Source organism: Chiloscyllium plagiosum, chromosome 5 (assembly GCF_004010195.1).
Source record: "Chiloscyllium plagiosum isolate BGI_BamShark_2017 chromosome 5, ASM401019v2, whole genome shotgun sequence".
In the NCBI taxonomy this organism is placed as follows: Eukaryota; Metazoa; Chordata; class Chondrichthyes; order Orectolobiformes; family Hemiscylliidae; genus Chiloscyllium; species Chiloscyllium plagiosum.
The window spans coordinates 11507096-11531043 of record NC_057714.1 but is presented as its reverse complement, the minus strand read 5'-3'; the positions used below and the strand labels follow the sequence as shown (position 1 = coordinate 11531043).

The 23948-nt window shown below is 40.2% G+C and overlaps 1 protein-coding gene across 1 annotated transcript in view; it reads right to left on the bottom strand.

The window, feature by feature from the left end:
• dnah5 (dynein, axonemal, heavy chain 5) overlaps window positions 1–23948 on the bottom strand; it is a 337850-nt gene that overhangs the window by 55790 nt on the left and 258112 nt on the right. The window contains exons 62-64 of the mRNA XM_043689617.1: window positions 16429–16564; window positions 11588–11904; window positions 2880–3035 (exon numbers count right to left, since the gene is read on the bottom strand). Coding sequence (XP_043545552.1) covers window positions 2880–3035; window positions 11588–11904; window positions 16429–16564 — 609 coding nt within the window. The remainder of the gene's footprint in view (window positions 1–2879; window positions 3036–11587; window positions 11905–16428; window positions 16565–23948) is intronic.

The window sequence follows — 23948 nt, the reverse complement described above, 5'->3', positions numbered from 1 at the left end:
GCAACTCTAGCAAATCTCCCTGCCAGTATATTAGTCCCCTTCCAATTCAGGTGCAATCTATCCTTTTTGTAGAGGTCACTTCTACCCCAGAAGAGATTCCAATGATCCAAAAATGTGAATTCTTCTCCCATACACCAACTCCACAGCCATGCATTCATCTGCTCTATCCTCCTATTCCTGTCCTCACGAGCTTGCAGCACCAGGGGTAATCCAGATATTACTCCCGTCGAGGACTCATTTTTAAATTCCTGCCTAACTTTGTATATTCTCCCTTCAGAATCTCATTTTTTTCCCTTCCTATGTCGTTGGTTCCAATGTGGACAATGACCTCTTGCTGGCCCCTCTCCCCCATGAAAGCATTCTGCACCCTCTCTGAGACATCCTTGATCCCGGCATGAGGGAGGCAACATACCATTCTGCTTTTTCGCTGCTGGCCACAGAAACGTCTGTCTGTGCCCCTGACTAGAAAGTCCCCTAACACAATTGATCATTTGGAACCTGACCTACCCCTAATTACATTACAGCCGGTCTTGATATCAGAAACAAGGCTGTTCATCCTCCATTCCCTGAGAATCCAAAACCCCCTACATTTTCCAAACCAGCATTCTTGTTTGAAACAGGGATAGCCACAACAGAATCCTGCACTACCTGCCTACCTCTCTTACCTTTCCTGGATTTGACCGTGGATAGGACTGTACCTGCGGCTTTTCTCCCTTCCTACAACTGCCAACCATCAATCTTCCTTGCTCTTGGAAATTCCTCAAACAGTCATTGAGTCATAAAAATGTACAGCATGGAAACAGACGCTTCGGTCCAAATCGTCCATGCCGACCAGATATCCCACCTACTAGCACCCGCCCCATATCTCTCCAAACCCTTCCTATTCATATACCCATCCAGATGTCTTTTAAATGTTGCAATCGTGCTAGCCTCCACCACTTCCTGTGGCAGCTCATTCCACACACGCACCACCCTCTTGTGTGAAAAAGTTGCCCCTTGGTTTCTTTTATATCTTTCCTCCATCACCCTAAACCTATGCCCTCTAGTTCTGGACTTACCCACCCAAGGGAAAAGACTTTGCCTATTTACCCTATCCATGCCCCTCATGATTTTATAAACCTCTATAAGGTCACCCCTCAGCCTCTGACGCTCCAGGGAAATCTGCGACTCTGCTTTCAAGGAGCTATGAACCTGTCCTCCAAAGTCTCTTTGCTCAGCAACACTCCCTCGGACCTTACCATTAAGTGTATAAGTCCTGCTAAGATTTGCTTTCCCAAAATGCAGCACCTCGCATTTATCGGAATTAAAATCCATCTGCCACTTCTCAGCCCATTGGCCCATATGTTGAAATCTGAGGTAACCTTCTTCACTGTCCACTATACCTCCAATTTTGGTGTCATCTGCAAACTTACTAACTATACGTCTTAAGCTCACATCCAAGTCATTTATATAAATGACGAAAAGTAGTGGACCCAGCACCAATCCTTGTGACACTCCACTGGTCACAGGCCTCCAGTCTGAAAAACAACCCTCCACCACCATCCTCTGTCTTCTACCTTTGAGCCAGTTCTGTATCCAAATGGCTAGTTCTCCCTGAATTCCATGAGATCTAACCTTGCTAACCAGTCTACCATGGGGAACCTTGTTGAACACCTCATTGAAATCCATATAGATAACGTCTACCGGTCTGCCCTCATCAATCCCCCTTTTTATGTCTTTAAAAAACTCAATCAAGTTTGTGAGACAAGACTTCCCACGCACAAGGCCATGTTGACTATCCCTGATCAGTCCTTGTCTTTCCCTGTCTGTTCCTCAGGATTCCCTCCATCAACTTGTCCACCAGCGATGTCAGGCTTACTGATCTATAGTTCCCTGGCTTGTCTTTACCACCTTTCTTAAATAGTGACACCACATTAGCCAATCTCCAGTCTTCCGGCACCTCACCTAGGACTATCGATGATGCAAATATCTCAGCAAGAGGCTCAGCAATCACTTCCCTCGCTTCCCACAGAGTTCTAGGGTATACTTGATCAGGTCCTGGGGATTTATCCAAGACATTTCACGTTTCAAGACATCCAGCACTTTCTCCTCTGATATATGGACATTTTTCAAGATGTCACCATCTATTTCCTATCTATTTCCACATCTATTTTCTATATCTTCTATATCCTTTTTCACAGTAAACACTGATGCAAAATACTCGTTTAGTATCTCCCCTATGTCATGCGGCTCCACACAAAGGCCGCCTTGCTGATCTTTGAGGGTCCCTGTTCTCTCCCTAGTTACCCTTTTGTCCTTGACATTTTTGTCAAAACTCTTTGTATTCTCCTTAACTCTATTTGCCAAAGCTGTCTAATGTCCTCTTTTTGCCCCCTGATTTCCCTCTTAAGTATACTCCTACTGCCTTTATACTCTTCTAAGGATTCATTCGATCTATCCTGTCTATACCTTACATATGTTTCATTCTTTTTCTTCACCAAATCCTCAATTTCTCTTGTCATCCAGCATTCCCTACACATATCAGCATTTCTTTTCACCCTAACAGGAATATACTTTCTCTGGACTCTCGTTATCTCATTTCTGAAGGCTTCCCATTTTCCAGCCGTCCCATCACCTGCAAACATCTGCATCCAATCAGCTTTCGAAAGTTCTTGCCTAATACCGTCAAAATTGACCTTTCTCCAATTTAGAACTTCAACTTTTAGATCTGATCTATCCTTTTCCATCACTATTTTAAATCTAATAAAATTATGGTCACTTGCCCCAAACCACTCCCCCACTGACACCTCAGTCACCTGCCTGGCCTTATTTCCCAAAAGTAGGTCAAGTTTTGCACCTTCTGTAGTAGGTATTGAAATCTAAGAGTTATATCAGCTTACCTTGTAGATGGAACCTGTTTTGATGAAATTTTTCTCCAAAACATTATCCAGTGCCGGATCCAACTCCTCTCCCACATCTTCAATAAGCAGTGGTCTGCCAAGAGATAGACTATCCTCTAGGTGGTTTCTGAAGTATTTGTGGTTTAAGGAAGTAATCTAAAAATATAACATCAGAAGTGTATTAACCACACTGTGTGTATTTTGAATTTAGTTTTCAAGTATTTTACATCAATAACTTTTCATACACTCCAACAAATTTCTGTGCATTCCGTGTTCACCTGTACTACGGTTGTGAATACGTAAGTACTTGGAGTCAAAGTACTAACTCACTAGGTGCATTCACAGGGACTTGCTACAATCATGCATGATATGATTTTGCCTCCTGCATAGTATTTCACCTGAATCGGCCATGCTTGTTAGTCCCCCTTAACATAAACCAGGTGTGGATATTATAGTATTGAATTTTCCAACAGATTTTTATTATCCTATTCAGACAATATATTCTTCAGGCATATCCATGTCTGGACTAACATTATCCTATTAAGTTAAATACAGCAGCATGTTCGCAATAGTGTGTCATGCTTCAGGTTACCCCAGTTAATATGGAATATGATATCATTTATGCCCTTGGGTCACAGTTTATGATTGTGATGATATTATGAACATGTAAAGGTATACTGAAATTCCTACTCTGAGGCACAAAACAAGGAAAAATCCAGGGATAATGATATCATTTAGTTTATAGACTTAGTGGGTGCATTTGTAATAGAAAATTCTTACAGTAAAGTGTTTTAGAACCTTTTTATGATGGAAAGGTATTGGTGAATTTATGTCCTTAGAAAGAGAAGGGTTGCCAATGGTGTAGATTGTTTAACGTCTGAACCAAATATTCCAACGTTTGGGAAAACCTCAACAAAAGGTACCATAATTGCAGTTCCAGAAAGTTCTGCTCTAATGCATCATCGAATCAAACTGATGTACAAGAAGTGATTCAAAAACTGCAGTATATGAGTGATACGCTATATGTTTGAAGAACTTAAAGGAAAGTTACAGTTGATGGAAATCTGAAATAACACTGCAAATGATGGAAAGACAAGGCTGACACATTAAAAGTTTAACTGGGGACCTTGCATCAGAACTGATGAAATGGCTGAATCAAAAGATCAATTACTTCCAGATGTCATTGAATTGGCTGAGTATTTCCTCCTTTTTTGCTATTGCTATAAACATACTGTTGGAATACATCTGGTAGTACTGGAGCAATTGAGTGAAGTAAAGGAATTTCGCAGGGTGAATCACATAGTGATAAGAGAGCTTGTCTAATTTTCTGTCATATAAATGATGAGGCAGAAAGTCAGAACTCCCTGCAATGGTGCCTGTACAGTTTTGATGGAGAGACTCTGCCCAGGCAATGCAGTACACAAAAGCTCTGGAACAACAAAATTTAAAGAGAAAACAAAAATGTTTAATTTCCTTACAAGTCTAACAAATTCAGAAATTGAAATACTTGCTTCACAATTGTCACACACATGAATTTCAAATTAACTCAAAGGCTAGTTTTCTTTCATTAAATGTATTGTGAACTTTGACAGCGATCAGGGGAATCAGACTTCTTCACTGTACATTTTGATATTAAATCTGTGAACTTGATGGTTTTCATTTTAAGGTAATACCTGCTTGTTCTGGAATTTCCGATCAGAATAAATTGCTTCTATCTACAATGCCTAACTTTTAGTTGTTTTAAAAATCACAGTTACATTAATCCTTAATCTCCAATATTCAAGGGAATACAGCCTAGTCTATGCAATCCACCTCATAGTTTAACCTGTTTAATGCTGGTATCATTTTGGTGAATCTGAGTTACACCTTCTCCAAAATAATACATCCTTTCTGCTGCCAGAACTATATGTAACATGGTTTTCCAGGGCTCAGGACAGAGACAGCTGAAAGATAACATAGAAAATAGGAGCTGGAGTAGGCTATTCAACCCTTTGAGCCTGCTCCACCTTCATTATGATCTTGGCTTATCATCCAACTCAATACGCCATGCCCGCATTCCCCCCATATCCTTTGATCTCTTTGGCCCTATGTGCTATATTCAATTTTTTTCTTGAAATCATAGAATATTTTGGCTCAACTGCTTTCAGTGGGAGTGGATGATAATGGAGGACATGGACCTTTTCTGTATCAATGGTGCTAAAGTAGAGGTGGTCATGAGCTTCAGGTTCCTAAGAGGAAATATCAACAACAATCTATCCTGATGCATCCATGTTGAAGCTACAATCCAAGAAAGCATGCCAACACCTCTACCTCCTCAGAAGTCTAAGGGAATTTGGCATGTGCACAATGACTCTTACCAATTTTTTTAGAAAGCATTCTATCTGAATGAGTCACAGCTGGGTATGGCAACTGCTCTGCCCAAGATGGCAAGAAACTATAGAGTTGTGAACGAAGCCCAGTCCATCATGGAAACTGGCCTTTCTTCCACTGACTCTGTCTACAATTCTCACTGCCTCGATTAAGCAGCCAACATAATTAAAGAGCCTGTATCTCAGTACATGTGACAATAATAAATCAAATCATTCATTCATTCAAATCATCCTCCAGGCTCACCACTCTCTGGGTGAAAACATTTCTCCTCATCTCAGTCCTAAATGGTTTACTCCATATCCTGAGACTGTGACCCCTGATTTTGGACTCCCCTGCCATCAAGAACATCCTTCCTGATTTATCCTGTCCAGCCCTGTTAGAATTTTATAGCTTCTATGAGATCCCAATCATTCTTCTGAATGACAGCAAATATAATCCTAATGGATAACCTCGCCCATAATGCAATCCCACCACGAGGAAGCAGTTTGGTAAACCCTGCACTCCCTCTATAGCAAGAACATCCTTCCTCACATAAGGAGACCAAAACCACACACAACATTCTCGGTATAGACTCGCCAAGGCTCTATTTATAGAACATAGAACAATACAGCGCAGAACAGGTCTTTTGGCCCTCGATGTGAACTAATCTAAGCCCATCACCCTACACTACCCCATCATCATCCACATGCTTATCCAAGGACTGTTTAAATGCCCCTGATGTGGCTGAGTTAACTACATTGGCAGGCAGGGCATTCCACACCCTTACCACTCTCTGAGTGAAGAGCCTGTCTCTAACATCTGTCTTAAATCTATCATCCTTCAATTTGCAGCTATGCCCCCGTGTACAAACAGATGTCATCAACCAATAAAAAAGAATCTCACTGTCCACCCTATCTAATCCTCTGATCATCTTGTATATCTCTATTAAATCGCCTCTTAACCTTCTTCTCTTCAATGAGAACAGACCCAAATCCCTCAGCATTTCCTCATAAGACCTTCTCTTCAGACCAGGCAACATCCTGGTAAATCTTCTCTGCACCTTTTCCACTGCTTCCACATCCTTCCTGTAATGGGATAACCAGAATAGTCCAAGTGAGGCCGCATTAGCATTTTGTACAGTTGCAGCATGACATCACGGCTCCGGAACTCAATCCCTCTACCAATAAAACCTAACACACTGTATGCCTTTTTAAAGGCACCATCAACCTGGTGGCAACTTTCAGGGATCAATGTACATGGACACCAAGATCCCTCTACACATCCACACTACCAATAATCTTTCCATTGACCCAGTATTCTGCCTTCCTGTTATTCTTCCCAAAGTGAATCACCTCACATTTATCTGCATTGAACTCCATTTTCTACCTTTCAGCCCAATTCTGCAGTTTATCCAAGTCTTCCTGCAACATTCTTCCACACTGTCCACCATTTCACCAACTTTAGTATCATTTGCAAACTTACTAACCCTATCCACTTATGCCTGCATCCAAGTCATTTATAAAAATGACAAACAGCAGTGGTCCCAAAACAGATCCTTGTGGCATACCACTAGTAACCGGTCTCCAGCCTGAATATTTTCCATCAACTACCACTCATTGCCTTTTTACAGAAAGCCAGTTTCTAATCCAAACTGCTAAATCACCTTCAACCCCATGCCTCTGCATTTTCTCCATTAGCCTACCATTTGGAACCTTATCAAAGTCCATGTACACCACATCAACTGCCCTACCCTCATCCGCATGCTTGGTCACCTTCTCAAAAAACTCAATGTGGTTTGTGAGACATGACCTGCCCTTGACAAATCCACGTTGATATTTCCAATTAAATTGTTGCTTGCTAGATGATTATAAATCCTATCTCTTATAATCCTTTCTAAAACTTTTCCTACAACAGATGTAAGGCTCACTGATCTATAATTACCTGGGTCATCTCTACCACACCACCCCCCCACCCGCTTTGATCAAGGGCACAACATTTGCAATCCTCCAGTCCTCTGGTACTAAATCTGTAGACAATGATGACTCATAGATCAAGGCCAAAGGCTCAGCTATCTCCTTCCTAGCTTCCCAGAGAATTCTTGGAGAAATCCCATCCGGCCCAGGGGATTAATCTACTTTCACACCTTCTATAATTGGTAACACCTCCTCCTTACTAACCTCAAACCTTTCAAGTCTAATAGCCCGTATCTCAGTCTTCTCTCTGCAATATTCTCCTTTGCCTGAGTGAAAACAGATGAGAAATATTTGTTTAGCACCTTTCCGATCTCCACAGGGTCCACACACAACTTCCCACTTCTGTCTTTGAAAGGCCCTATTCCTACCTTCTTCATCCTTTTATTCCTCACATATCTATAGAAAGCTTTTGGGTTCTCCTTTATTCTACCTGCTAAAGACTTTCTCGTGTCCCCTCCTTACTCTTCTTAACACTCTCTTTAAATCCTTCCTAGCTACTCTGTAGCTCTCCATCGCCTCATCTGAACCATCTCGCCTCAACATCATATAAGCCTCCTTCTTCCAACTGACAAGAGATACAATTTCTTTAGTAAACCACGGTTCCGTTACCTTATCACTTCCTCCTTGCCTGACAGGAATATACCTATCAAAGACACAAATTAACTGTTCCTTAAACCAGCTCCACATTTCGATTGTCCCCATCCCCTGCATTTTGCTGCCCAATTCTGTGCCTCCTAAGTCTTGCTTAATCGCATTATAATTGCCCTTCCCCATCTATAACTCTTGCCCTGTGGCATGTACCTATCCCGTTCTATTGTTAAACTAAACGTAACTGAATTATGGTCACTCTCTCCAAAGTGCTCACCTACCACTAAATCAAACACCTGGCCTGGTTCCTATAATTGCAGCAAAATATCTCTGTTCCTATACTCAAACCCTCTCACTATGGAGGCCAACATACCATTGCTTTTCTTACCACCTGCTGTACCTGTACGTTTATCTTCAGTGACTTGTGTACAAGGACATCCAGGCCTTGTTATGCATTCCCCTCTCAATTTATAGCCATTAAGATAATAATATTCTTTCTTGTTTATGTTACCAAAGTGAATACTGTCACATTTATACACATTAAACTGTATCTGCCATGCATTTGCCCACTCTCAACATATTCAAATCACACTGAAGCATGTCTGCATCCTCCACACAGATCATCCTCCACACAGATCACCCTCCTACCTACCTTTGTGTTATCTGCAAATTACATTTATCTCCATTATCTAAATCATTAATATATATTGTGAATAACTGGGGACCTAGCATTGAACTCTGCAATACACCACTAGTTACTGGCTACCATTCGGAAAAAGACAGGTTTACTCCTACTGTTTGTTTTGTGTCTGTCAATCAATTTTCTATCCATTTCAATACATCACCCCCAATTCCATGCATTTTAAAATTACACATTATTCTCTCATATGGGACTTGCCAAAAGCCTTCTAAAAATCTAAACAAAGCAGATCACCTGGCTCTCCCTCATCAACTCTACTCACTTCATTCTCGAAGAATTCCACTAGATTTGTCAAGCATGATTTCCCTTCCTGACTCTGTCCAATCCTGTCACTGTTTTCCAAATTTTCCCTACTACTGATGTCAGACTCACTGGCCTATAATTCTAGGTCTTCTACCTGCCTCCCCTCTTAAACTACCTTATAATCTGTAGGAACTGTTCCTTTGTCGACAGAATCTTGGAAGATGTAGTCACTATTTTTAGAGTCACTTGCTTAAGTACTCAGGGATATAGATTATCAATGCCTGGGAATTTATTGACCTTCAATACCGTCAATTTCTGCAATATTATTTCCCTACTGATACTGATTTCCTTCAGTTCCTCGCTCTGGAGTTACCCAACATTTTTGGTATGTTTTGGGTCCTTCTTTGTGAACACCACACCAAAGTGTATATTTAGTGAAGTAGTCACTTCTTTGCTCATCATTATAAATTCCATGTTTCTATGTTTCTCTTCACCAGTCTTTTTCTCTTCACATATCAATAGGAACTTTTCCAGTTAGTTTTTATGTTACCCATAAGCTTCCTCTCCTTTCTTTAATCAATCCCTTTGTCTTCCCTTGTTGAATTCTAAATTACTCCCACTCCTCAGGTCTGTTGTTTCTTCTGGCCAATTTGTATGCCTTTTCATTGAATCTGATACTGATTTCTCTTGTAAGCCATGATTTGACCACATTTCTTGGTTTACTTTCGTGCCAAACAGGAATGAACAGTTGTTGAGTTCATCCAAGCATTCCTTTAATGTTTACCACTATCTTTCCATCTTAATCCCTTTAAGTTACATTTCCCAATCTATCGTAGCCAACTTGCACTTCATACCATTGTAGTTTCCTCTACTTAGATTCAGGAACCTAGGCTCAGAATTATTATGGTTACTCAACACAAAGGGGCCTCACATAACTAGATTATCAATTATTCCTTTTTCATTACAAAATACCCAGTCTAGGACGGGCTGTTCTCTAGTTGGTTCCTCAACATATTGATCCAAAAAAATCATCCCAAAGATACTCCAAGAATTCCTCCTCAACAGTATTGTTATTAATTTGATTTGTTCAATTTATATGCAGATTACAAGACCCCATAATACGTTTAAAAAGTGAAGCAGAAGATGGGAAATTATAGGCTGGTTAACCTAACTTTATTCGTTAGTAAGATTTAACAGTCCATTATTAGGGATGAGAATATGGAGTACTTGAGAGTGTATGATAAAATAGGACTGCCAACCCAGCTTCTGTCAAGGGGAGGTCATAACTGCCAACTGCCAAATCTATTTGAATTTTTTGAGGAGATAGCAAGTAAGTTAAACAAGGGAGAGCCAGTGGACATAAAATATTTCAATTTCTAGAAGGCCTTGCACATCAGGCTGTGAAATAAAATAACAGTCCATGGTATTAACAGCGAGGTATTGGCATAGACAGAAGATTGGCTGATTGACAGAAGGCAGAGCGTGGGAATAAAGGACTCTTTTACAGGATGGCAACCAGTGGCTACTACACGTCCCTTGGGGTGAGTGTTGGGACAACAACTATTCATGTTATACATTAACAATCTGGACAAAGGAACTGAGGGCATTGTTGTTAAGTTTGCTGATGTCACATTGATAGGTAGAGAGACAGGTAGTCCTGAGGAATCAGGGAGGCTGCAGAAGGACTTAGATAGGCTAAAGAATGGGTAAAGATGTAGCAGATGGAATACAATGCGGGCAAGTGTGAGGTTGTGTACCCTGCTAGAAAGAAAAGGCATAGAATCTTTTATAATTGGTGAAAGACTTTGGAAATATGAAGTAAAAAGGGTCTTAGGAATCCTTATTCAGGATTCTCTTAAGATTAGCATGCAGCTTCAGTTACCAGTTTGGAAGGCAAATGCAATGTTCGTAATTTATTTTGAGAGGGGTAAAATACAAGAGTAGGAAAGTACTGCTGAGGCTAAAACCTCTGGTCAGACTGCACTTGGATGTGAGCAGTTTTGGACCCCATATATAAGGAAGAATGTGCTTGCCTTGGAAGTTCACAAGGATAATCTTGGGGATGAAGGGCTTGTCATATGAGGGATGGTTGAGGACTCTGGGTCTGTACCTGTTGGAGTTTAGAAGAATGAATCTGTTTGAAATTTACAGAATACTAAGAGGCCTGGACAAAATGTACTAGTCAGAGAGACTAGGTCCCTAGGGCACAGCTTCAGGGTGAAGGGACGAGCATTTAGAACAGAGATGAGGAGAAATTTCTTCAGAGAATGATGAATCTGTGGAACTCATTGCCACAGAGGGCTATGGAGGCCAAGTCATTGAATGTATTTAAGACAGAGATGGATAAACTTTCAGTTAGTAAGGAGATTGAAGGTTATGGGGGGAAGGCAGGAGATTGGTGTTGAGAAACATATCAGCCATCTAATGGCAGACCAGACACGATGGGTCAACTGGCCTAATTCTGCTCCTATTTCTTATGGCCTTTTAATTACAGATGTTTCTTTACTGATTCAGCCCTTTGAGTTAAAAGCTAACATTCCACTAGCCTTTGAATTAATTTTAGTAGTAAATATACTGAAAGGTGCATAATCAATGTGAGCTTGAAAGCTCTTGATAAGGAATATAGCTGGTTTACTTTATGAAGAATTGGATTTTTTTTTGCAACATGGTGAATTATGGGCGATTTTCAATCAATTGCTTTTGTGAATTTGCCAATTAAGTAAAAACAACATGCGCCACATACATTACACCATGCTAGACATGCACCAGTTATAAAACGTTTAATGATATACATAGATGATCCATATGTGGTAAATGAATTGGTCATATACAAGAAAAAAAGAACATTATAATACCTGAAGTTCATTCTTAACCTCTTTGTTCTTTATCCATGTCTTGCTCTGGTTTTGTGGATCAACCAGCAATGGGTAACGAGCTGCTTTCGTAACAATGATTCCATTCTGGATCGACAACTCGTCATTAGGTAAACCTTGTAGGTTCCATTCACCAATTGTAGGAATGTCAATTAGCATTTCTGTAAGGTTCAAGTTGCTGGCAAAGGGAATCTTACGAGTATTCATTTCTTTCTCCCAATCCCTCAAAAGCAAATTACGGAACTCTTGATTAAATGGCCCTGAATATGACAAAAAGGCAGTTGCCAACAGTACATCACCTGAAACAACAAATCAAAAACATTAGCAGTTTGCTTAATATCTCAAAGCAGGTTAATAACTTCAGAGTTCTTTTGCACTTCCAAGGGGGGAAAGCAACAGTGTGTAAAATACTTTAGTAGAGGGAAGAAGGGTTATAGATGTGAAGCGAACATCAGCACCAAAATGATACAAAAAAACATCTTTCATTACTTCAGTACATCCCAAAAATATCTGATAATGATGAGTTCTTTCCATAACAATGCCAGTGAAGGGATATGAGTTCAAAGAAGATTTACTAGAATGATACCAGGTATGAAGGATTTTGGATACAAGGAAAGATTCAAGAGACTGGGCTCATACTCCTTGGAGCAGAGAAGATTAAGTGGTGACCTTACTGAGGTGTCCAAAATTATGAGCAATTTTGACAGAGTAAAGAAGGATATTCTGTTTCCACAAGTTGATATGTCAGTAACTACGGGTCACAATTTCAAGACTGTCAGCAGGAGAGCTAGGAGTAGGATGAGGAGAAACTTCTTTACTCAGAATGTTGTTAGAATTTGGAATGTGCTGCCTGGGAGAGTGGTGGAGGTGGATTCCATAGGAGGTTTGAAAAGAGAGCTGGATATATATTTAAAAGTGATTAAGTTAGAGGTCTATGGAGATAGGGATAGAGAGTGGGACAAGCTGGGAGTTCTTTCAGGAGCCGGTACAGACATGATGGGTCAAAGGGGCTCCTTCTGTTTTCCAAAATTCTATGACGCGATGATAATCCAGCGATAACTCCTGTGCTCGTCATCAAAATAGTGGTATGGGCTCTTTTACGTTCACTTGAGAAGTTGGGAAGGCTTTGGTTTAATGTTTTCTCTGACAATAGACCTGTAGGTGCAGTTGGAGAGCAACTGCATTGATCCAAACACAATAATCTGCAAGACACATTCTTAAAGTGAAGGAATTAATCCAAAGACTTTGTAAAAGATAGTTCCTACAGGATACTGTAGGAGCATTTTTCCCTGTTAGGGAATGAAGACTTGGGAGGCAGACAGGATGCAGGCAGGTGGATGTTTATTCATGCAGAAACTGGTTAAAGCAGGGAGAGGGCCAAAGGATCTTCCCTGAATTGGTCTCGACATGCAAACTCAATTATTCGCTTAATCTTTGGCTCAGATCAGAAGATCTGAGCCAATCACACACTTTAACACGTACAGTAAAAAGCAGTATTTTTATACATTTCTGTATAACAATGATTATATATAATGCAACTATAGTGCTTCCCTCCTCATCCATCCATCCAATCCAGTAAAACACCTAATCAATGACAGACACCTGTTTGATTAGCCTCAGCTTCCCGTGATTTCATATTGTTTAACAGACTGTATAATCTCTAGGCTTTGGGATCTTTTGATGCGTCCTGTTCATTCATATTCCAAAGTTTACTGCTGTACTCCTTCAGGCCTATCAGGCTGGCTTTAGATTAGATTAGATTACTTACAGTGTGGAAACAGGCCCTTCGGCCCAACAAGCCCACACTGACCCGCCGAAGCGCAACCCACCCATACCCCTACATTTACCCCTTACCTAACACTACGGGCAATTTAACATGGCCAATTCACCTGACCTGCACATCTTTGGACTGTGGGAGGAAACCGGAACACCCGGAGGAAACCCACGCAGACACGGGGAGAACGTGCAAACTCCACACAGTCAGTCGCCTGAGGCGGGAATTGAACCCGGGTCTCTGGCGCTGTGAGGCAGCAGTGCTAACCACTGTGCCACCGTGCCGCCCACGCTTTATTTGTAAAAAGGGCATCTCATGCGCTGTCTTCATGAAATTCAGTTATTACTCATACATTGTCCACTATCCTAATTATGCGCACAAAAATACAAAAGACTGTTAGTTCCAACTTAGTTCCTGTAAGATTTATAATATTGATCTTTGTTACAAAGTTAGTTATAAAGTGGAAGGTTAACTACAGTTTTTCCTACTCTTATTACTTTGAGCTGTAGACAATCTATTTTGTTCAGGGCGCAGGATGGTATTTCCTGAAGCTAATTAAATTTCACATCTAGGTCTAAATATCTTTTCTTTAATACTTTATTAAGCATTGGTTATATGTTTTTTATATGTTAAAACTATCCTTATGATTCCCAAGGGAATTTATAAATAGCCTATTGCAGAGTAATTCATTTCAAAGAAACAACAAGAAAATAACTTCAGCTGTTGTTCTGGTAATGACTTAAGGAGGTGACTGGAGTTATTTCATTCTTGGTGTTCATTCATTCACTGGACAATTACTCTTCCATTGTGAGGGCTATGATTAGTTGCTTGACTATTTTAGAGACATGAGTTGAAAAATGTGGTGCTGGAAAAACACAGCAGGCTAGGCAGCATCCGAGGAGCAGGAGAATCGACGTTTCGGGTATACCCGAAACGTCGATTCTCCTGCTCCTCGGATGCTGCCTAGCCTGCTGTGTTTTTCCAGCACCACATTTTTCAACTCATGTCTCCAGCATCTGCAGTCCTCACTTTCTCCTATTTTAGAGACATGCCCTTACCAGCACTGTCTGGAATGGGGTACTCATGGCCTTGATGTAACTTTATTCAAATATGTTGCCATTTTCTTTAATTAAAGGCTGGAACAGACTATTAGTCTTATTTATCACCTATCAGCTATCATGTGTGTTAATCCTCAGGCAGGCTGCCTCTTTTTGTTTGGCAGCCATTTTGTGTGAGCAGACATGGGCCATTTTGTTGTAAGTATGTACAGGACACCCCTACAGATGCACTTTGTGAATGGGATTTCCAGTGCAGTGAAGAGGAAATAAAAGCAATTACTTAATACCCCAGCTCTGGAATATCTTGAGTTGCCCCAAAGTAATGTATATGATGCACCACTGAAGGGGTTCAAGTTAGGGCTGGTGGAGCGAAGAAAGGGGTAATTCTTAAGCCTCGCATCTTAGTTTTCTGTGTCTATAATCAGTAGACAGAGTGCCCAATCAGAGGTAACACTGAAGAGGCTGGTGCCAGAGCTTATGTCAGAGGTCTTTACATGCCAGACAGGTTTGTCAGGGCTCATGGGCTACCACAGAGTAGAGAAGACAAAAGTGTCAAGTTTCTTCAATATGACTCTGCCCTCACCAACAATCAATCCCAGCCAGGGTACTCAGCATGATATTTAAGATCTGAAGCAGTTGCAGGCCATCAACAATGGAACAACTCCTCTTTCCTTCCTTACCCTCCTTTCTCCCAGTTCAAGAGTCAACTCTTGCTGAGCAGCCTCCAGAACATAAAGATAACTCAGGCCAGATAAATCAAAGGCATTCCCATCATTATCCTCCCCTACAGCCATCACTCGCCCACACTCCAGACCCACCCAATTACTATACAAATCATTTTTGCAAACTGCTTCTTGATTCATATCTGCACAGCATACACTGTGTAAATGCAGCCTTATTCTGAAATAACAGCCTGAGTTGATACTGGGTTGAAGCTAGAGACTCTCGAGAAAACGAAAGTCTCACTTCACTTTGTTCTCAAGACAATTCAGTCCATCATGCTTGATTTATATTTATAGATCTTAGCTCCAATGCAAAGCTGAATGAGCACTAAGCCTGCAGTGAGAATGAACCATTAAGCTTATTACAGTGTGCTGACCTTAAATTATATTCAAAACTTATGATAAAGCTGCTGTTGAAATAAAATCCATTGTTCATTGATTAAAGAATGCTGCTTTGTTGTTTAATTTTGTCAGTTGCAGTGCCAGTTTAGTACACCATATTGATTAATTTTGCAGAGTGTCCATTATCTAGTGTGCCCAATTTTAATGATTCCAATCAAATTTATATTTCTCCAGCAAAGTATTAATATTCATGTTATTGATTTTACAATATTATGAATTATATTATTCAAGCAATGTTTTCCTGAGTTGTTTGGTAATGCTGATCTTGAGAATTGTTGAAAAAAATACATGTTTCCAAGCTTTCCATTTTGCACTCATCTGGACAAGTCATAAATATACCAAAGTAAAAGGCAAAATACTTTATATTATAAGGGAGGTGAGTACTAATTGGTTGGCAACTGAAGTCTAATTGGTACAGGTTTTACTAAGGATAATGCACCATCCAATGATGATGAAAAGTTAACTGTCTGTTTTTGTGTAAATTTTAAACCTGCTGAGTTTAAAATTTAAACAAGGCCTGAGTATTACCTATCATTCATTAATAACCATGTATTATCCATGGCAACACCTGTACCAGAGTCCACATGCCAACTAAACAGCAATCCCTTTTAATAACATATAAATCTTGATTTTTCCCTAAATTGGTCTTCTTGCAAATTGTCCTGAGTGTAAGACAAAAACTTTAACCAAATGTATATTTTCTCAGCAATACGCAAGTAATTTCTTTTTAAGATTCTGTCAAGAAATGCAGTAGAGAGAGTGAAGCACTGTGCTTTTACATGTGACATATCTATTTTCCAGAAGGTAGCAAGAATAAACTGTATGAGTACAAAACATAATTTAGTGGTCAGTGAAGGGAGTTCTTACCGACAAGGCGTTTGGTCTGTGCTGAGAACTCTTTACTTTGTTTAGTCCACCGTTCTTTTTCACCTGCCAGCCCACTGATCAGAGTGGAAGCAGTCTGCATCTTGTGTCGGCAACGTCCGGCATCCTCCAACAATGCCTGACAAGAAGAAATGTTTCAATCGTACGTCACACTAACAAGCATGAATAACCTCAGCTTCATAATACTACCAAACACCAAATAATCTCCTAAAAACATTATGCCATGAGCAATCGTTGCTGTTTTGGGTTGCATGAAGTAGGCACCATATCAGAAGCACAATGTTCAGAGTTCACCTAAATAATTCTGACAAACTGGGAACTTTGCCATTACAAGTTTGAGATATATTTCTGTGGTCTCTCCTACTAATGACATCATCGTACAGATAAAATATGTGAAAGCGATGATTGTAAAGTTAAAGTCAAATGAAATCTGAGACATTCTGACTAGTAGACATAGAAGTCCCTAAAGCAGAGTATATTCTGCACTCTGGCATTCTTCAGAGCTTCATCCAAGTATCACTGTCTCCACAGAGGTCAATAATGTTTAAAATGAAATTTAAGTTTCCAGTCAGCTGCTGAAAGGAAGACAGACGACTTTAACACAAGACCAGAACTAAATTTGTGTACGGCTAATAAAAGAGAAATAAAAACACTATGTTGTGATATGGTCTCTTTAGGTACTAGGGGTTGAACCTCATAGGGATCTGAGCAATGTGGACCATGGTGAGATTTGTGGCAGAATTAGGAAAGTGTGTCCAGCAGGCTAAGATAAAAGCCTGCTGGACACACTTTCCTCATTCCTCAAGAAGGGCTAATGCCCGAAACGTCGATTCTCCTGTTCCTTGGATGCTGCCTGACCTGCTGCGCTTTTCCAGCAACACATTTTCAGCTCTGATCTCCAGCATCTGCAGCCCTCACTTTCTCCTTGTGGCAGAATTAGACAAGGAATCCATTGAGGCCAACCTCAACATAGAGAGCATCTTACTTCATCCTTTATGCATTTCACAAACAGCATGGCAAGTTTCTCACTAAGCAGCAACAAGTTGCCAACTAAGAGGGACTATTACTTTTTACATGTCTGGTAAAAGGACAAATGTACCTCATTAATATTTAGCTTCCCATCATACCAAATGTGACAAATAAGCTGGACATCAAAAATTCTCACAAGGAAACCAAAGCAAGTATCTGACAAATTCAGCTCGCAGTTCGCTCCAAAGTCCCTCCATGCTGGACACCAATGATTTAGGGCACTTTCCATGAACGGTGGTCACATGTATCCCACACCCACAGATACTGACATCTAATACAGGCCAGCCTCTAGGAACTCTCACTCCACATCTACCATCCACATACAGGACGTTTCTGCACTTCAGTGTTGCACTGACAACTGTTATTGCAATGCTACCCAAGGACAATATGCATTCACGGTCTGGAATGTGCTGCATTTCTCTTAGAGCCCACACACTCTATGCTTATTTAGATGTTCATAACATGGCTGCAATAGTTGCCTTGCTTTTGTGAGGTTTGCCTTCTCAGCCAGAAATGCCAGGCTTATAGCACTGCTGTATTGCCTTGCCTTTTGGTACAGGCACAGGACAGGAAGCTTGTCGTGATTGTCAGTAGATCTGTCAGCTCTGGGGGATAGACTTCTGTCATGGCATCCCAGTACAATAAGTCAACGGCAGCCTCCAATACCAGTTCAAAGGGTTGAAAAAGGTAATTCAGCCACATGGGGCAGTTGTGACGAGAAGTTGAAATCAGGAAACCCACCACCTGTCTTAACATTTCCTCCTCTATCAAGGGCAGTTTTCCTCCTTGAATGAAAGACAGGTAGGAATTAAGGGAGATGAAAGTGGGTAACACAACTGAAACTTTTAGTGTAGGTGAGTGATTGCCTGAATGAGTGAATGGGCAGCATAGAGAGCATGCAGGGTTAGTATTATCAGGGTAGTGGTGGGTGAGAGAGAGTGACAGAAGGTGAAGACTTGGTGGAAGGTGGGTACAGTGATAGACTATGAGGCTTGGTGGGAGGTGGGTACAGTGATAGACCATGAGGTTTGGTGGGAGGTGGATACAGTGGTAGACTCAGAGGCATGGTGGGAGGTGAGTACAGTAGCAGGATGAATTGAGCAAGAGCTATCAGGGAGAAAATGGTGGCACTTACACTGGCAGAGTGGAGAAGATTGACCTTCTTCCTTCTTTGGGCAAATCTACAGACAGCTAAGAGAGCTTTAACCTAGGTGGCATGGACAAGGCTGGCATGATCTGGTGTTGTAATCTGCACTGATGGTACTTCCAGCCTGTGTGCCACCCCGTTCAGCAGGACATCCAGGAATCTTCCTACAAAGGCAGGTGATTTCCCCTTCTCTGCCATGTTCGGGATAAATGTCAGGAAATTAGCTTTAAACTGATTGTGCTTATCAGGGTGCCAAATCACCTTTTAAAAATGGCACAGATGCAAGGGATGCCAGTTAATGCCAGGATATCTGGCAATGGCAAGTTATTCTGGGAGCAGTGCATGGTAAGATGGGGTTAGACTCGGATATAATGGATCGCATAGGCATGGGCTAGGTAGTTAATGCAGCCCATTTCTTCTTGATTTCCTTTTTGGTCCATGTGTGCAGTTTCCTCCTGGGCTTAGATTTGTTATCAGGCTTGCCAAGCATTTGTTAGTTCCACATGTTTAATATCTTTGTGTTGTCCAAGGCCCATTTTATGTAAATTTGAGGTTGCATAGACATCACTTGCGCTCCAAAGCATAGTCACCTCATGAAGAATTCTCATGGTTCTAAAGTTCTTTAACTCTGGAGTCTTCAGACACACTTCACAAATATATTTTATACTGACCGAGAAGCAGACATTCAAAATTTCCAGAACCTGTCCAAGGTGATTCATGGATCCCAGAAGCTTACTTACATTAGTTTCCATTTTCAGTCAGATAACCTTTAAGCTCAGAATTGTTGATCAGAAAGAGCTCTCTCTTTTCAGCTTGGCTATCCCTTAAGTCAGCTCACTGTTAGTAGAGTCCCTCAGTTATCCAAGCTTTTAAACATTTTAGGAGCACAGAAAATTCCATTGAATTCTGCATGAAAGAAATGTTCAGCCAGGGTCCAGAGAAACCTAGAACTGAACCTTAATTTGGTTTTCAGCTAAGTCAGAGTCACGTCGTGTTTTGTTTGAAGAATATCCCCCAGGAGGTCTAATGTGTTTTGTCGGCATATCTTAAAGTGTTTGTTGAGCAGACAGAGAGAGGTGCACGGCTTTGATGCAAGGCTCCAGAGTTAAAGCACATTAGACCTAGAAGAATCCAGACTCAAGGGTGCGAATGGTACCTATGCTGAATGGGAGCCTCTTCAAGGAAATTTGAAGGGATAATCTTGTCAAAAGTAAATGGAAGAATCTCAACCCTTATAAATATCTTTGGAACAGAACCCTGACCAATTGGTTAATGTGCCACCTTTTGATAAATATGTGACTTAAAGTCTTGTGAGCTTAAGTCGAACAGGTGCACAAGGAAACTTGAGTTGAGAAATTTAGCTTGGATGACAAGTTCCTGAAGAAGGGCTTATGCCCGAAACGTCGATTCTCCTGTTCCCTGGATGCTGCCTGACCTGCTGCGCTTCTCCAGCAACACATTTTCAGCTCTGACAAGTAACTGTGTTCATTGTACTTTTAATATTTTTAATGGAACTACTTAAGATCTCATGTAATTACTAGTATTCATGTTCTTTGATTTTTGCAGAGTATTTTTTTTAAACAGTGAACCTTATGGCTTCATTACTTGGGTAAATACCTGGGTTTTCAGATTTTCAAAAAAACTTACAATTCCTTACCAAGATCATAAACATGGCTGATACTTTAAACCAAAACACAGAACATTGCCTTTCCACTATTTGCATAGACTTATTTTATACTGACCTAGAAGCAGAAATTCAATATTTCCAGAATCTGTCTAAAGTGATTCATAGATCCCAGGAGTTTACTGATGTTATTTTCCATGTCAGCCAAAGAACTTTACATCTCAGAACTATCTCTTACAGTTGTTTTTCTGCCAAAATTTTTTCTTTTAGACTCATTTTAACTCTTGTGGTATTTTCAAATCAATTGTGAGCTTCCATCTGTATTCCTGAGTAGTTCACCATAGTGTCTTGCCGCTCTCTTTTCTCTGGCTCCTGATAGAGTAACTTGTCTCAGAGTTTTAGTGCTATCTTAGAAACACTTCTCATTTTAAACCCCATCTTCATTGCAATGTGAATAACATGAGCCTTGTATCCAAACAAAAATGCTAATTCACTATCTTTGAAGCATAATTTTAAGTTGGCGAATAAATGATGAGTTTAAGGTACAACTGTTTACAACCCAGTATTGTCAACATTTTTCTGAGACTTTGGAGACTGCCAGTCTAGCCACTGTTAGTCCCTCTTTCAGACAAAAATTGAGTTTCTTTACTCTCAAATAGTACACTCACTTTCCACTCTGCATCCATAGTAAATGAATGCATTAGATGGTATTAGTTTGTCACAAGCTTTACTCACTAGGATGGCATCTTTTGGAGAATCACTGGAGGCTCACATCAACGCTACATACTTAGTTTTCAACAGCCAATTTTGTGCTTTTACATGCTGAGTCTAATGTCAAAAGGAACATTAGTCTCCTCGAATTATATTTATCTCGGACACTGTCTCTCTCAACATTCTGAGAACATTTGTCTTTTCATTTCTGTTTCTCCCTCAGCATAATTAGTGTCCTGTTCATTACTGATCTGCTTAACACACCTATATCTCTGGGTGCTTGCAAACAAAAGTTTGCTATCAAACTTGATTTTGTGGAACGATTTATAAATATCAGCCAAAAAAGTGTTGTCCTTATTTAAAAGCTTTCTCGGTGGGGCATGATCCCCAAAGAAATATTATTTTTAAATTCCCTTATTAACAACACCTTTCTAAGATTTTCAAAATATCAATGCAGTTTCATAGCTCAATACCACCAAATAAAACACCATTTTTCTGAGCAAATTTCATAAAAGTCTGTTTCTTCGGATTGCTAAACCTTTGTCTGTAAACTTCTGGGACTAACTCAAACACAGTAAATACAACAGCCTTAGCTGTATCATAGTTTGTAGACTTCCATGAGAAAAGATCAAACAAATCTCCAATACTTTTCCCATCAAAACAGTCTAGTAATACCATCAAAATTAATTTCAGCTACAGCAACTTTATGGCAACACAAATTCATTGCTACTCCTTCCTCACTGAATTCAGGCATTAGGCAAACATTTCTTGCCAATTCAAAACTAGGATTTCAATCTGGCCCATTGTCAAGCCTGCTTACTACTTTTTATTCATGTAATCAAAATCTTCTGAATTTGCAATTCATTCTTTTTCATTTCTTCTTCAAAACTCTTTTTTACCCTCTTTTCAGAATGTTTCCCTTTTAAAAATTCAAGTCTCCACACTTTCATTTCCCATTGTTTTTCCACTTACCTCTCTTTTGAGTTCAAGTTTTCTTTCCAGTTCTCTTTTTCCTTGAACTCACCATTGCTTTGTTCTCTTTTTCCAAATCATGTTGTTTCATTTGTAATTTAATCCGAGACAGCTCAATCCAGATTTTACCTGGATTACTTATTTCAAGGTTGTCATTTATACAAATGACTTTGATGAGAATATAGAAGGCATGTTTAGGAAGTTTGTGGATGACACCAAAATTGGTGGCATTGTAAACCGTGAAGGTTTTCTAAGATTACATGCAGATCCTAATCAAATGGGTCAATGGGCTGAAAAATGGCAGATGGAGTTCAATCTGGATAAATGTGAGGTATTGCACTTTGGTACAAAAAACAAGGATGGGGCTTATACAACTAATGGTTGGGCCTTGGGCAGTGTTTTGAACAGAGGGACCTAGGGGTGCAGGTACATAATTCTTTGAACTTGGCTTCACATATGAGCAAGGTGGTTAAAAAGACATTTGACATGCTTGCCTTCATTGCTCAGTCCTTTGAGTATAGGAGTGGGAAGTCATGTTGAGGTTGTACAGGACATTGATGAGGCCTCTTCTGGAATATTGTGTGCAGTTCTGGTCGCCCAGTTTTGGGAAGGATATAATTAAGTTGGAGACATTTCAGAAGAGATTTATCAGGATGTTGCCGGATATGGAAGGATTGAGTTATAAAGAAAGGCTGGATAGGCTGGGACGTTTTTCACTGGTGCATAGGAGGTTGAAAGGCCGATCTAATAGTTTATAAAATAATGAGTGTTATCGATAGAGTTGATGGTCATTGTCTTTTCTCTAAGATGGGGGATTTCAAGACTAGAAGGCACATCTTTAAGGTGAGAGGAGAGAGATTTTAAAAAGACATAAAGCGCAAATGTTTTACACCGAAGGTGGTTTGCGTGTGGAACGAAGTTCCTGAGAAAGTGGTGCATGCGGGTACAATTACAACATTTAAAAGACATTTGGATAGATCCATGAATAGGAAATATTTGGAGGGACAGAGGCCAGAGGCAGGCAGGTGGGACTAATTTAGTTTGGGATTATGTTCGGCATGGACTGTTTGGACCAAAGGGTCAGTTTCCATGCTGTATGTCTCTATAACTCTATTGAGCCAATACCTCCAATATTTCTCAATGTATGACCATCTATGTGGAAATATATTTCAAATTTCTATGCTAGTCTTCAAATTAACACATTTTTAATTGTTGCAAGGCAGTTAAAGGCAAGATCTTTCTTTCAAGAAATGTTCTAGCAATAGAAAAGCCATTTCAACTTTTCAATAAGTACAACAAAAGTCAAAGTGAAATCTTGTCCATTTAAGTTCTGACCAAACCCAATGTACCTGTCTCAGCCTGTAGATTTGAAATCTTCAAGACCACTCAATTTGGTATGGTCACCATGGAACCTGAAGAAAAATCTGAGCTTCCAATTCATCGCTGAGAAAGGATGTCACAACACGATTTTGTTTTCAACACTTTAGTGGAACAAAAGACTTGAAGCACTATTGACCAAACATTATTTTTGGTGGCAACTGATACTGTATATCCCCAAAAATAATCAGTAGTCATTTTCTTTTGGCACAAATTTACTTGACATTTTACACAGACATTCAATTCTCTCTGAACTATTCCAAGAATAGCTTCTGAGGATTTACATCTCTTTTCCTTTTTCAGGGACTTTTAATCTTAGAACACAGTCTCTCACAGTAAGGTTTTCTCCCCAAAGATTCTTTTTCTAGCAAAAGTTAAATGAATCGTCCAATCTCATTTTAACTCCTCATGACTTTAGCCTTTTCAATCTGAGCTTGAGCTCCCACCTGGATTTCTGTACGGTGAACCACAGTGTCTTAGAGTCATAGAGATGTACAGCATGGAAACAGACCCTTCGGTCTAACCCGCCCATGGCAATCGAATATCCCAACACAATCTAATCCCACCCGCCAACACACGGCCCATATCCCTCCAAACCCTTCCTATTCATATATACCCATCCAGATGCCTTTTAAATGTTGC